The sequence below is a fragment of the Grampus griseus genome (assembly GCF_964374135.1).
Source record: "Grampus griseus genome assembly, chromosome: 1".
Lineage (NCBI taxonomy): Eukaryota > Metazoa > Chordata > Mammalia > Artiodactyla > Delphinidae > Grampus > Grampus griseus.
The window spans coordinates 70780828-70795423 of NC_139017.1; the positions used below are offsets into that span (position 1 = coordinate 70780828).

At 56.8% G+C, this 14596-nt stretch overlaps 1 protein-coding gene across 1 annotated transcript; it reads right to left on the bottom strand.

Annotated features, from left to right (window-relative positions):
- Positions 1-1326: 1326 nt before the first annotated feature.
- Positions 1327-14301, bottom strand: BCAN (brevican; the record flags this gene model as incomplete). The annotated part of the gene is made up of 13 exons (XM_082664942.1): positions 1327-1434; positions 1764-1954; positions 2423-2567; positions 2932-3014; positions 3628-3786; positions 4453-4560; positions 8060-8710; positions 9275-9496; positions 11462-11755; positions 12245-12372; positions 12648-12822; positions 13126-13500; positions 14211-14301. The coding sequence occupies 13 exons, from the start codon at positions 14299-14301 to the stop codon at positions 1327-1329; spliced, it is 2730 nt and encodes a 909-aa protein (XP_082521068.1).
- Positions 14302-14596: the final 295 nt, after the last annotated feature.

Sequence of the window (14596 nt, forward strand, 5' to 3'; positions counted from 1 at the left end):
AGTTCTGCAGCTGTAAGATTCATCCCCATCAAGAAGACAGCATGCTAAAAAAAAAAAAAAAAAAAAGAAGACAGCATGCTGACAAAACACTTTACCAGGAGGCACAAGAAGGCACAATTCAGTGGACTGCGATGAGGCGCGCACACACACACACACACACACACACACACACACGCAGCTGATCATTCTCTCTCCACTATTCAGAGAGTGACCTCATCATCTCAATCTCCGCTGACTCACAGACCCCAGGGCCAGCTCAGCCTGGCCGGAAGTCCTACCTTCCTCCCGCCCCACAGCCCGCAACCCGCTTCCCTTCCCTGGGCTCCTCAGAAAGACAGACCCCAGCGCTCCCTGGCGGTATCCTGGGACTCCTCCAGTTCGGCTCCACTCACGCACGCGCACACGGCACTCTCAGGCTGACGTGTCTGCAGCCGCAGCGCCCTCTGCTGACCACAGCCTATGGGCCTCACAGGTCGTTCCCCAGATCCCCGCCCGCCCTTGTTTCCCCGTTCCTGCATCTCTGCTTCTTCTGCTGAAAGTAAGCCTTCTTGAAGCCTAACCCTCTGCGTTCCCTTCACCCTCACACCCCCTGGGAGAATCCCCCTCTGGGACCTCGGAATGGGGACACCAAAGCACCCACCTCTCTGCCTTCCTCTCCGGGCCCTCAGCCCCTCTACCTCCCCAGACTGAACTCCAGGTCTGCTTGACTGGACACTCTGGGCACTCCAGCTTCTTCCAAATATCCTCATGCTGTTCCCCAACCCCCGTGGGCTTCTTCATTCCATAAATACTTACAGGGCAGCTATTCTGTGCCGGGCACTCATATCGGGCACTGACATCTTGAGGATTTCTCTGATCTTCAGAAGCTAATAAACACAGAAGGTCTATTCATCCTGTGAGGCCCGGCCCAACTCCACTTTTCTCTCTCACACACAGAGGCATCAAACTTGTTTGGGCTCAAATGCAGCTTTATTTCCTGCTGGTTTTACAGGTATTCCATCCTGCGAACCCATTCTCTTGGAAAACCGAGAATGAGTGGGCACAGAGCCCCCCAGGGGAATGGAGAGGACAGGATGGCTGGCAAGGAGAGGGCAGTTGAGGCACTTAGGGACCTACTCAAGGCCCTGAGGGAAAAACCTGATGCCCAGGGTAGGGGTGAGAGAGCCTAAGGCAGGGCTGGAGCTACCCAGGTATTTCACAGAAGCCCCTCCAGGCACTATCACCTGGACTTCAGCTCCACCCCTCTCGTTGTCACTCCCTGTGATGGGAAAAGCATGGGTTGGAGGGAGGGTTGGGGGCAGAGCGCAGTGCTGGGGGCCTTGACCCTTAGGGACCTGGAGCGGGATTGGGAGGGGGTGTCAACCGTGCCTTCCAGCTCCCCAGGAGCCTCCTCTGATGTCCTTCTGGGGCTTTTATTGGGCGCAGAGCTCGAGCCTGGGAAAGACACACACACTCACCCTCCACCCTTGGGCTCCTCCTCCTTCTCTCTCTTCTCAGAGCCTGCCCTCTGGGTTCTTGCTCCTTGACCTCTGACCTCATCAAAACACTTTGCCTGGCTCAGCCCTTAAGAGCCCAGACTGTGGCTGCATATTCTCAGACAGCAACACTGAAGGGGACCCCGGAGCATTCAGCCCACCTCCTCTTTGCCCCAGAGAGGGGTAGTGATAACTCCAAGATTACACAGCCAGTGATGGACAGAGCTAGGACTGGAGCCCAGGGTTGTGTTGGCTAGTGCCCCCCACCTGCCTCCTCCTGGCACTCACAGGCCTGCGGGGCACACAGGAGATCTGGGGGGGCTCCCAGCGACCATTCTCCTGGCAGCGGATCAGTGGTAGGTTGCGCTGGGCCAGGCCCTCCAGGCACCGGTAACGAAGCACTGTGTCTACTTCATAGCGCAGCCGTGGACGGCCAAATACTCGAGCCAGGGGCAGCTCTGGTGGGGGGCCACAGGACACTGCAGGGGGGACACAGTCAGGAACTGGGAGCTGGGCTCTGGGGGTAACAGTTCCCAGAATTGGGATGAAGGAGGAGAGGAGTAGGCCATAACCTGACACACACAAAAAAGTAGGGGTTCCAGGGACTTCCCTGGTGGCGCAGTGGTTGGGACTCCGAGCTCCCAATGCAGGGGGCCCAGGTTCAATTCCTGGTCAGGGAACTAGATCCCACGTGCATGCTGCAACTAAGAGATTGCATGCCACAACAAAGGAGCCCACCGGCCGCAACTAAGAGCCGGTGCAACCAAATAAATAAATAATAAAGAGTAGGGGTTCCAAATGGACCCGTCTAATTTGTTATCCCGCCCATGCCCACGGCCTGGGACGCATTTCTGATTTCTCTGTGTAGCTTTGCACCCTCCTTCTGCACACACATCAGTTCCAGGATTCTCTAGCCCCCACCCCTCCTCCCCCTCACCCGCCCTCACCCAGCCCCATCTTGCAGGTGTAGGACAGGTGGTAGTTGCAGGGCACATCACTCCATTGTCCCTGATCGTGCCACACCATAACCACGCAGTTCTCTCCGGACAGGAAGTAGCTGTCTGGCTGCCCAGGGTTCCAGTTCTCATAGAGCTGGGAGGGTGGGGGGAGGATGGAGGAGGTGGTGAGGAGCTCCAGCCCCAGGAGCACTGGGAGGAATGGACCTGGAGGACCTGAGGAGAAGGGGGTGGGGGAGGGGCACCAGGAGAGGGAAGGCTAGAGGGATGGGGAGTAGGGGACCCAGAAGGGAAAAGAAGATGTCAGGGGCTTTGGGGGGAAGGATAATGGGAACCAGAAGAGAAGAGAAGGGGACACAAGGAATGCAGGAGGGCCAGGAAGAGGAAAAGGTAAGGGGCCAGCAAAAGGAGAGGGAGGGATGGGGGTTATTGGGAGTAGAGGGCAGAAATGCTTCGAAGAAGCGACCTAGACAGCGTGAGGGGCGGCCAGAACCTCTCACCAGGGAGACGCCATCTGACCACAGGAAATCGCCTTCAATGGTCCTGTCATTGAGCCCGATCCACTGGTACTCCCGGTATCGATCTGGGGAAGAACCGCAGGGGAGACGAAGGTGTGCAGTGAGCTTCGCTGCCAGCAGATGGCGGCCATTCCCTGTCATCGGGCTGTCTGTGGGTGCTCGCGGGGGGAAGTCCTTCCCGCAACCCCAAATCCGCGCTTCCCGGTATCCTTATCCCTCCAACATCTGCACAAGGGCGGGATGGAAGGCAGGGGCGTGGGGGGTGAGGGAAGAAGAAAAATATCACCAGGGCTAGAAAAGGGAAACTCTGGAAAAAGTGAAAACTCTCAGCAAGGTCAGAGTCGGGGAGAGTAGAGGGAGGCAGGAGAGCCAGGGAGGTGGGGAGCGACTAAAGATAAGCCCCCAAGCAACCGCCAGGCTGATGCAGGTGTATTTCCTGCGCGAATCTCAGCCCTCCCCTGCCTGAAGCCCCACTACCCACGTGTGGAGTGGGACGGAGGGAGAGAGGAAAGAAAAGTGAATGAATGAATGAATGAGGTAAACCAAGTAATGAGTACCTGAATTAATGTATAAGGGGGTTAATTAACACACTCATTAATTGATTGATTGATTGATGAGTGAGTGAGTGTGTGAGAGAACAGGTGATGAGGGTCGCCTCCCGCCCTGTCCCCAGCCCACTGTTGATGAAGTCCTGTTCCTCCGGCGTGCTGACGCTGGCCAGGTGCGCGCCGTACATCCGGCACTTGTTCTCCGCCTCCTCCCAGCTCCTTCGTGTAGAAAAGTGCTTGTAGCAGGCGCCCTGGAAGGCGTCCCAGCCGGGGCTGCAGAAGTGGAGGCCTAGGACACAGAAGGGCAGGCACCTTAGGCGGAAGAACGCCGAAACTCTGAGAGGCTGGGTCCCCAGACAGGGACTGGGCTCCTCCCACCACCTCAGACCGAGGGGGCGGGCTAAGTGTAGGAGGGCGGTGCCAAAGAGAGAGTAGAAAAGGAGCAGCTAGGAGCTGGAAGGGCCCTGGTCGGAGGGGGGCCTTGATGCCTTCCTTCTCTTGAGCGACACAGACCAGGGTGAGGCTGGAGTCCCGGCCTGGGTCTCTGCAATCCTCCTTCCTAAAGAAGAGCTGAACCCTCCTCTCTTCCCAGGAGAATGGAAACCGACAAGTACTGCCTGCCTGCCAAATTTCAGGAGCATAGATTCCCTGAGAGAGTCCTTTTTGATTCCACTTAACAGATGAGGAAATTGAGGGGAGGGCTCAGAGAAGTTATGTGATTTGTCTGAAATGGGGATTCTTTTCCCGCGCTTCCACTGCAGGAGGCCCAGGTTCAATCCCTGGTCAGGGAACTAAGATCCCGCAAAGTGCGGGGTGCCTCCAACAACAACAACAAATGGAAATTCATTAATGGCAAGGCCAAAACCAGTGTCCCGTCCCACCCCCTGGAACTAGCGCGTTGTGGCAGGGTCTAGGCTTCAGCTCTCCCCCCACCGCAGCCCCTCAGCACACTCACCAGCATCGCACAGGTCCCCCCCATAGCCAGGCAAACATAGGCAGCGGACCCCCTCCTCCTCCTCCAAGCACGTCCCACCATTGTGGCAGGGGCTGGGGACACAGTAACCTGAGAGGGAGAGAGGTGTGAGGTGGGGGGCCAGGGGAGCACAGCTCTGCAGCACAGGGTTCAGGGGTCCCAGCCCTGACCCGCTTGTCCTGGGGGCTATCACAGCACCCTAAATGTTCTCCCTGGAGCCTGCCTCTGGTCACAGCCCAGACCTGAGTTCTGGGTTTTTTCCCCTCCTCACTGCCCCCCACTTCAGCACTGGCTCAGCCCAGTGCTGGTCATTGTCATGCCCACCAGTGTGGGCCACGTCTAACAGGGGCCGAGAGGAGTGTCCAGGAAGGCCTTCAGGGTTTAATCCCACTAAGGGGAAAGATACTGGGCTGTCAGTCATGCGTCCTGGACTCTTACCTAGCTCCTGGATCTGCTGGGTACATTGAGCCAGTCACTTTACCTCTCTAGGCCTAGAGTTTAGTCCCCCACCCCTTGTCATTGTGCCAGGTCCTAGCACAGTTCTGTGTAGTCTAGGTGGGCTGGGTGGAACTGAAGGAGACTCGGAGAGTCACCATAGCAACAGTGAGGTGTGGCCTGCCATTTACTGCTTCTGGGATCTGACACTGGGGTGGTCTAGGAGGGAGCTAACCATTCCTCCTGCTGTCCACTGGGCAGAGCCAGGCCCAGAAGCTCTTAGTGAAGATCCAATGCACGTCCCTCACTCTATGCCCTACTCCCTCGCCCCCCCCAACCCTTCCCAGGAATGGAGCTGCAGCAGCTCCCCCTGTCCTGTAGCACTGGCTCCACACACTCTCTCAACATCACCCAACCTCTTTGCCTCCCCTTCTTATCTCCCAGGACTCTCCCCCCACCCCGTTACCAGGCTCCCCTTTCCCCCTCCACTTGGGGCCTCCTGCAGGTTCCCCAGCCTAGAAACCCCTTCAGTCCCTTTTGTTCCTTCCTTCTGGCCCCTCTCCTCCAGGCAGTCTTCTTGGACTAACACACTACTCTGAAGGCCTGCAATCTGTTGTCTACATCCAGCTCCGTCTGGCTAGGCCATCTGCCTTCTCTTCTGGACTCTCTCTCATGATCTTGGGTGGCTGCCCTTAGACTGGGCCTAGGTGCTGAAGGGGCTGTCAGATTCTACTCCTTTCTGATCTGGATGACCTGGAGATGATGGCCCCACAGACTGACAGAGCAGGTCAGTGTTCTCGGCCCAGCCCTGGGCAGGACCCCTCAGACCAAGCCATCCACTCCTAGCAGCCAAGGCCCATGCCCACAGTGATTTACTCTGGCCCAAGATCCCACTGCCTGGTGGGGATCAGAGCAGAGGTGGGGGGAGGAGAAGCTGGAGGTGATTCAAAGAATTTTGCTGGGATGACCTAGCTGTTTTGGGTAAAATGAATCAGCTATTCCAACACCACTCCCCCTGTCATCACCCCTTCTGCCAATAGTTTCTTTCAAGCTGGTACTGCTACCTCCTAGGGCAAAGCAAGAAGGGGAAGTGTTTTATTTAACCCTTTAAGGACCAGGTCCTACAGAGGGTAGGAGTCCTGAGCCCCCTTCCTTTCCTCACACTTTCCTGCTCCTCCCGTGATCCTCTCTGCTCCTCTCTGTCCAACTCCCTAACCCTGGGGGCCAAAGACTCTCAAACTTGGTCCCTGGGGCTGTACCCAAGCCACAGGTCCCTCCCCCTGGCTGTGGGTGGCAGAACCTGAACCAGGATGGTGGGGGGTGGGTGTTGGCGGTGAAGGAACTCCTCTTGAGACTTTCTGGTCTTCCACCTCCCCCCTTCTGGATCAACTACTATACACAATCAGAAAGTTCTTCCTTCCTTCCTGCTGCAATAGCAGGCTGGAGGACCTCTCACTCATCCCCCAGGTGGGGTAACTAAGACACCGCAGATACTTCCAATGGTGATCCTCTCCCACCAAAGGCCCTCCTCACCCCACAGCACTGAACTCCAAGGCCAGCTGGGCAGGGAGACAGTAGTTGAAATGAGTGAGCCTAGGTGTGATGTAGAGCCCCCTAGCCCACCCTGGGCCATCTAGGCGAGTGGCCCTGGTACTAGGAGGGTCCCAGCCTTCTCCAGAGATCTCCACTTGGAAGCTCAACCTTCATTGAATAGATAGGGCTTCTTTCTCTCAGACCCCAGAACCTAACTCCCCGTTCCCCCTCCCTCCACACTCTCCATCCTCCCCTCCTGATTTGTTTCTTCTCCAGCAATAGGAACTTTGAGATCCTTTGGGTTCAGGAAGGGTGAAATAGTGGGTGAGGGTGGTCATTAGTGCAGGAGTTAGTGGAGGAGGGGGAGGCCATGGGCAGTGGGATGAAAGCGAGATACCATTCCCCTGCCGATATGTGGGGGAGGGGAACAGAGCCTTGGGGCACCTGGACACCAGGGAATGGCCTTCATGCTAAGAGGGGCTTTCTCTGTCAGTCCTCTGTATGTATGGCTCTAGATGGGAGCCATCAAGATGGATCAGAAAGGGACACGTGTACACACACACACACACACACACACACACACTCTGGCCAGCAGAGGTTTCTCTCCATCAGGAGTGAGGGACTACAACTCCCAGCACTCTCGCAGACTGACAGACAAAGACTTCTCTGGGGTAAAGTGTACAGTCAGATTTGGGATCTCAGCAGTCAGGAAGGAAGGCGGAGACAGGCCTGAGGAGAGGACAAGGGAACGGCAGGGGCTGTTAGACTGCTAGGACAGGAAAGGGTGCAGGCTGAAGATGGAGAAGGAAGAGGCACAAAGACACACAAAGACCCAGGGGGAGAAAGAGAGAGACAGAGAGACACAGAGGGAGAGATGGCACCAAAAGAACCATCAAAGAGCTACCCAGGACACAACTCCATGGAATGAGAGGGGCAAACAGCTGGGGGTGGAGACAGAGGGTGCCAGAGTTTTGGTTATAAAGCGGTTTAATAGAGATTTATTTCCAAGGCTTGTTTCCATGAAACAGTCGAAAAAAGTACTTCACAGAAGTAGTTGCTTAAGGCTCTGTGGGGATAGGGCTCTCCTGGACCCCAAAGGTTGAGGGGTGGGCATGGGACCCCAGGCTTCCCTGATACCAGTGGGAGGCAGCTGAAGGGAGGTGGCACACAGGACGGGGAGGGAGCAGTGGAGGATGGGCCTGGGCCTTGAAGAACGCAAAAGGCAATGAGGGCACCCACTGAACAAGGCATGAGGGTCCTCTGTGGGGCCAGTGAGATGTTGGTCACAGGTAGAGAGCCGAGGGTAGGAAAAAGTTCCAGGTGTTTGGTGGTAGGGCTGGGGGTCACAGTGTGGATTTCAGAAACAGGGACAGGGTCACAGGGTGGGAGTCATGGAGTTGGGGGTTACAGGGTGAGGACTCAGAGAGCTGGAATGGAAGTCACAAGGTGGGGTATCCAAGATTGGAAGCCCACAGGTAGAGGTGGGTAGGAGAATGAAGGCAAAGGACAAGAGAGTCTGGGGCAGTGGTGGGTTAAAGGACTATAGGTCAGGTGATCCAGAGCTGCAGGGGGGGAAAGAGGACGAGGATAAAGAGGGAGGTTGAGCCTTGGGCAAAGTTACCTGATGAGGGGGCCACGGCCACTCCACCATGGCTGGCACTGTCAGTGGGCAGCACCGGCTGGGCATGCACTGAAGTCCCTGCTGGGACAGTTCTTCCAGAATTCTCTTCAGAAGGGGTCTCCAGGTCCCTGGTACCCTCAGGGGCCCGTGTGGCTGGAAGCAGGGAAGGGGCATCCTCGGAGCTCCCTGTCTCCTCACTCTCTCCTCGAGGGACCCCAGACAGCTCAGGACCCCCAGTCTCCTTCCCTATCTCTCTTGCCCCAACCGGAGCGGAAGGTGATGGGGATGCCAGGTTCCCTTCCCTGGGAGAGGGCAGGGCCTCCGTGGGTGGTCCAAGGACCGTTGGAGGCCTGGGAGCCTCTGGCTCTCCGTAGGGAGGTGGTGATGCATCAGGCTTCAGGACCGCCCTCACTGGTGGGGATGCCCGGGAGAGTGACTCCTCTGGAGCCGGCTCCGTGGGGAGAGGGGCCTCTGGGTCCAGGCTGCTGAGCTCACTGGGCCAGGCCCACAGGGCCTCGTCCTCCACCTCCTGCTCTTCTTCTTCTTCCTCTTCTTTCTCTTCTTCATCCTTGTATGTCTCTTCTTCCTCCAACACCTTGCCTTCCTCTTCTGAGGACCCCAGGGGAGGTACAATGGATTGGGTTTCAAATTCTAGGCAAAGCACAGATGGTTCAGCACCAGGGACAGCACCCACCAGAGGACAGGAAGAAGGAAGGGGAAGGGGAGAAAGGTGGGGCTGGGGAGGGTGAGCCCTCAGGGAGAGGGAAGAGCCTGCCCTGGGGAGGAACTGCCTTTGCTCCACACCAGAAGAATTTCCACTGGAGCTGCAATAGTGAGGCAACACTTGAGAAGGCTCTATGAGCTGTCATTAGCCCAGGAAGACCTGGTGGTTGCATCTCCCTCTCCCAGTCTGTTAAAATTCTCTGTTTATTTTGGGTAGGTGAGGGGGAGGAGAGACCAAAGAAGGGAGATCCCTCCTTCCCAGAGGGCAGCTCCTTAGTCCAAGCATCTCCAGACCCAGCTATCTGGGAGTGGGATTTGCTGGAAAGGCAAAGGTTGGGAGAGGAACAGGAGAGGTGCCTTGCACGACTGTGCTGCTGAGAGAGGACAGGGGAGCATCACGGCAGCGACAACCCCGGCCTCAGCCTGGGCTTGCCCTTTCTGCCCCAACTTCTCCCAGGTGTGGATATCCCCAGGATAAGAGATCTGAGTTACCTAGGAGGGTCCTAGGGGCCTCTGCTGGGTCTTCTGGAGTGGAGCTTCCACCTGTTCCATCCTCCATAATGGGAATGGAGTAGATGGCTCCCCGGGACTCGCTCTCCACAGCTTCCCGAGGCAGCTGCAGTTCCTCCAGGGTCTCTGTCACTGTGACAATGGCTTCCAGTGCATCAGAGGCCAGGTCAGAGGCCTCAGGGATGGCAGAGGGCTGGCCAGAGTCTGTGGCAGGAGGAAAGTGCCGATGGGAGGTTAAGGAGGTGCCTCTGCCCTCACAGGCCTGCATGTGAGGGTTCTGGCTTAGACTCAGAGACCATGGAATTCTCTTAATTGTCTCTCGTCTTCCCTATGGAGCACCCATGGGGCCCAGAGAGCACCCCGGGGCTTCATCACTCATTCCTCAAGCATTAATCAAGTACCCGAGCATTCTCCTGGGCACTGAGGATACAGTGCACAGCAGAACAGCAAGCTTCCTGCCCTCAAGGGAATTTATGTTCTAGATACAGACAAACAAATAAACATATAATGTTTCCATATAAAGAACAATTAAGTTTAGTAAGGAGATGGGAAGTGTTACTTTAGATAGAATGGTAAAGGAAGGCTCAGGAAAGAGGTCATCCCTTGAGTAAGGAGATGGAGGCAGAAGGATGGACAGAATGGCCTCAGCACCTTGGGACCCTGGTTTTAGGGTAAGGTGTGAGGGAATCCCAGTCATCCTAAGACTCTAGAAATGGAAGGGGACAGGCTGCCATCACCACAGGAGAGCTGAAGGGTAGGGTACAGGAAGGACATTCAATCATCACCACCTGATGATCTCGGTGTTGGGGCAAAAGGGCAAGTGGCCACCCCATCCTTCCAGGATCTGCTCTCTTCAAATAACCAGAGTTTTAGAATGAATTACCTTGTCCCAGGGGAAGGGAACCAAGAGCAGAAAGCCAGTGAAGCAAAGGTGGAATTGGGCTAAGAAAAGCCCTGAGGGCCAGCTGTGTTCAGCCAGACAAGACAGGACAGCACATCCTGCCTGCGTCACCTGCTTCAGTGAGCCTTGCTCATAGCAGACAAGCAAACCTGTGCCCTTGCCCGCCTCTGCCCTTCACCTGCTCCCAGCCATAGTCGTCCTCTTCCTTCCCCTCTTCTCCTGATTCAGTTCCTCCTTCAATTTCTTTCCATAACAGTGCTTGGGACATAATTATAATCAGTGCTAGACGTGTTAACTACTATTGTTATAATTATCATCATCATCATCCCCATTATCTGTGTTCAAGTAAGTCTTTCCAGATGGACCTGTCTTCCTGTGGACTTCCCTTCCCCATCCCTCCCAGCCTCGGGCCAAAGCCACCTGGAGATCTGTCCCAGGGGAAGTAATGCTTTTCTCTCAGTCTTTCCTTGTGCTGGGAGTGAAGCATTTCGTCTCTGGTCAGACTGGGGGCTCCCATGGCAGAAACTGTGTCTTCCTCCTTCAGACTAAGGGCTCCTAGTAGGCTGTGTCTTCTCTTTCCATTTCTGCCTCCAGCCCTTGTACCAGTATTGCAGGCTCACAGTTGGGGCAGGGACTCCAATGCTCCATGGCAATGCCTCCCTGATTGTCAGTCATCCTTGGCCTGGGCCCTGTGCCTCTGGGGGTCGCAGGCACTGCCTCCCCTCCAGCTCCCAATATAAGATGTGGGCAGGAAGCCATCTCTACACCCAGCTGTCTTTAAGGACCTGCTCCCTGTGGGGGGAATTATGTCTGTCCCTCAATATTTGGTGGTAAAAATCTGATACCTTCAAGCTGAAGGTTCTGGAAACCCCTCTGAAGCGTATTTAGTTAACTGGAGCAGATCATTCATTGGATTCAGAGAATGTCAGTCATCTCTGGTCTGCTCATGAGCTGACCAGAGATGGAGACATATTTGGCAGCCCAATAAGGGAGAGGCAGCTTTGCAACAGGAAGAGACAAGGCAGGGACTACTGGTGTGGAGGCAGGTGAGGAGATGCAGCGAGGTGAGCCCTCCTTGAGGCCACAAAGACCAAGTCAGAGGGCACAACCAGAATTAGAACCCTAAGTGACAAGCTGAGCACCACCCAAAGCTCCTTGAGGCAAATGGCAAAGATCCAAGAGAAACTGGTCGGGGCTGGGGTAAGAGCGACGGCCTCGACTCCGTCTCCCTGAGGTTGGTCTCAGCCTCTGCAGGGAGGTGGGCTCACCTCGGAAGCAGTAGACATTGAAGCGGCTGTGCTTGTTGGGGAAGCCGGTCTGGTTGGGGAAGAGGAAGAGAGTCTTGACACCAGGGAGGCCCCCACCACAGCGCTGGCTGGGTGTGACAATGGGGTAGCGCACACTGCCATCAGCCAGCCAGCCTGGGCTGCAGCGGTCCAGGCCACCATCCCAGGCTGCATACAGCTGGCCCGTGGTTGCAATCTTAGCACCCCGCTCCTGGCAGTACGCCCGTGCCTCCTCCAATGTCAGCTTGTCTGCAGGGGCACCCAGGAACAGCTCTCCTGGGGAGAAGAAGAGGCTGGGTTACCAAGAAGGGAGCTCCTTCCACCCTGGGCTCCCACAGAGACTCTGGGCAAGCTTCTCTGGGCCTCAGTCTCCTCATCTGCGACATGCAGTCCATCACACTACTTTATAGGATCGAAGTCTAGATAGAACCTTAGGATCGATAATATTGCTCGAAGGAAACTGGCCCAACTTCCTAATTCTGCCAAGAAGGAAACTGAGGCTCAGAGATACTGAAACATAGAGAGATGCACAACAGGTAACAGCAGAGTCAAACTCAGTCTCCTACCACCTGTCTGAGGCTTTGGCCATGAACTTGTCTCTATGACAGTGTTTGGAGGGAGGGACACTGACTGTTTCCTTACCGCTGGCTGCCCACTTAAATACAGGATGATAAAGGATGATAAGGTCCAGCAGAGGCCCAGGAGGACCTATGGGCAGCACTGGAGAGGGGGCTCTTCCCCTGGGAACTCCCTACCCCCAATCACCATTTAGTTCTTCCGCATAACAGTAGACATCATAGAGGTCATCCGGGTCCACCACTCCATAGTTCCGGACCCCAGGGAAGCCATCCATGTCTCCATAACAGGCCTCTCGTGGAGTCTGGATGGGATACCTGGGGAAGGGGTACAAATGCCTTCACCAGGGAGCCATCCCACGGTGACCCTCCTGAATCCCATTGCTTTTCAGTGCAGCCAATTGTCCTCCTAGCTCTGCAGAAATGCACACCCCCCACCAAGGCGGGGTCCTAACCCACCCTCCAAAGACCAGCTTCATCCGCCAGAGGCAGGGAGCCCTATATGGCCAGCCTGAGGCAGCCCCTGGCAGAACCAGAGGCCACAGCCCACCTCAGAAACAGCTAGAAGCTCCAGGGCCCCAGCCCCAGCCCACCTCACGGTCTGGTCGGACAACCAGCCAGCATCACACTGTTCATAGCCCCCAAGATAGGCGGCATAGAGCTGCTCCGGAGTGGCGATTCGGGCTCCGATGCGGGCACAGGCCTCCTGGGCCCCAGCGAAGGAGAAAGCATAGCGGGCAGAGCCCTCCCGGTAGAGAAAGACGACCCCTGCGGGGCAGAGAGGATCCTGAGGCAGGATCACCCAGCACACTGACTTCCCCTTCCCCTCCTTGTCAACCCCCTGTATACAAAGGGTAAAGTCCAAATTGCGCCCCCTCTACAGCATGAGGGGCTTCAGTGAGACTGTGGGTAGAATTTCCTCCACCTGAAGAGAGAAAGGAGGTAACAGAGGCCTGTAGCTACCCACTCCTTTTCCAACTCAGTCTGTGCCTTCTAGGTGTTTGCTTCTGCTTCAGACTGTGGGCTCCCCTCCCTCTCTCCGGGAACCTCTCTCCGTCTTTGCCCTCTCACCTTTGACCTTGACCTCCACAGCGTCGCTGCTGTCGTCGATGCCGTGCTGGACCTCGCAGCGGTAGATGCCCGAGTCGTTGGGCCGCAGCTCGCTCAGCACCAGGGAGACATCGGTGAGTGACGCTGGGTAGGCAGGCAGTGCCACGCGGAACCGGTAGGCCTCGCTCACCTTGACGCGTAGCCCCCGCGCCACTAGCACCTCGGCCTCCCGGCCGCCGGACAGGAAGGTCCACTTGACCCGGGGGGAGCCCTGCGCGGCCCGGCGGCTTGGCGGCGGCCGCAGGTAGTGAACGTGGCACGGGATGGTGAGGGCGCCGCCCAGCACGCCCTGCAGCGGCGCGTCACCCGCTATGCGCACGCGGAAAGCCCGGTCCTCTGTGGGCGGGCGGGGCCGGCTGGAACTTCGTGCTGTGGATCTGCCACGACCCGCCCCAGGGTTTCCGAGCCCCGCCCCAGGATCCCGACGCCCCGCCCTAGGATTCCCGGGCCTTGCCCGGGGGTTTTCGTAACCCCGCCCCCAGGAACCTGGGCTCGGGCCCGCTGAGTCCTGCAAACCCACCTCTAGGTCCCCCAGGCCCACCTCCCACGGTCTACAGACCGATCCACAAAGTCTCCCAGTCAAATTCACCCCCAAAGTCTCCCAGTACCACCCCAGGATTCCTGGCCCCCACCCCAGGGTCTTCTAACCTCACCCCCTGCGTCCTGCAGCCTTGTCCCCAAAGTTTCCCAGTCTGTTCCCTTCAGTCACTTTCACGATTTCTCCCAATTCCACCTCTGTTCTGCCTCCCAGCCCCATTCATTGTGCCCCAAGGGTCTCCCATCCTCCACCCTGGAGACTGGCAGCCATGCACCTAGTGCCCCTCCCCAGCCCTACTCCCAAGATTCCGCCACTCGACCAGCGGCCCACAAATCATCCCTTATTTTCAAGTGTCCCTGCCCTGATCTTCCCCCACAGTGCTCCCAATTCTGTCTCCTCCCTGGGTCCCTCAAGGCTGACAGACGTTGGTTAGGGCTGAACAAGAGGCTCCTTCCTACCACAGGGGAGATGCAGGAGACTGACAGTGACCCTGAGTGGGGTTGCTTACCTGAGCTGTCTCCTTCCAGAGCATCAGCTAAGGCCGCAGGGACCCAGGCCAGAGCCAGGGTTGCCAGCAGGGGCAGAGATGGTAGGGCCATGCTGCAGGATGAGGGGGGGGAATGGAGGAGGAAAGATGGGGTTAGACCTCAGGATGGACTTCTGACTCCCTCCCACGTCCACATGGATCACACATATCCTGACTCCAGAAGCCCACTGCCCCCACCTCACTATTAATTAACACTGTTTCTGTCTCCCCACAAGGGATTCTTATTTATTTATGTTTGGCTGCATTGGGTCTCTGTTGCTGCGCGTGGGCTTTCTCTAGTTGTGGCGAGTGGGGGCTACTCTTGGTTGCGGTGCACGGGCTTCTCATTGAGGTGGCTTCTCTTGCTG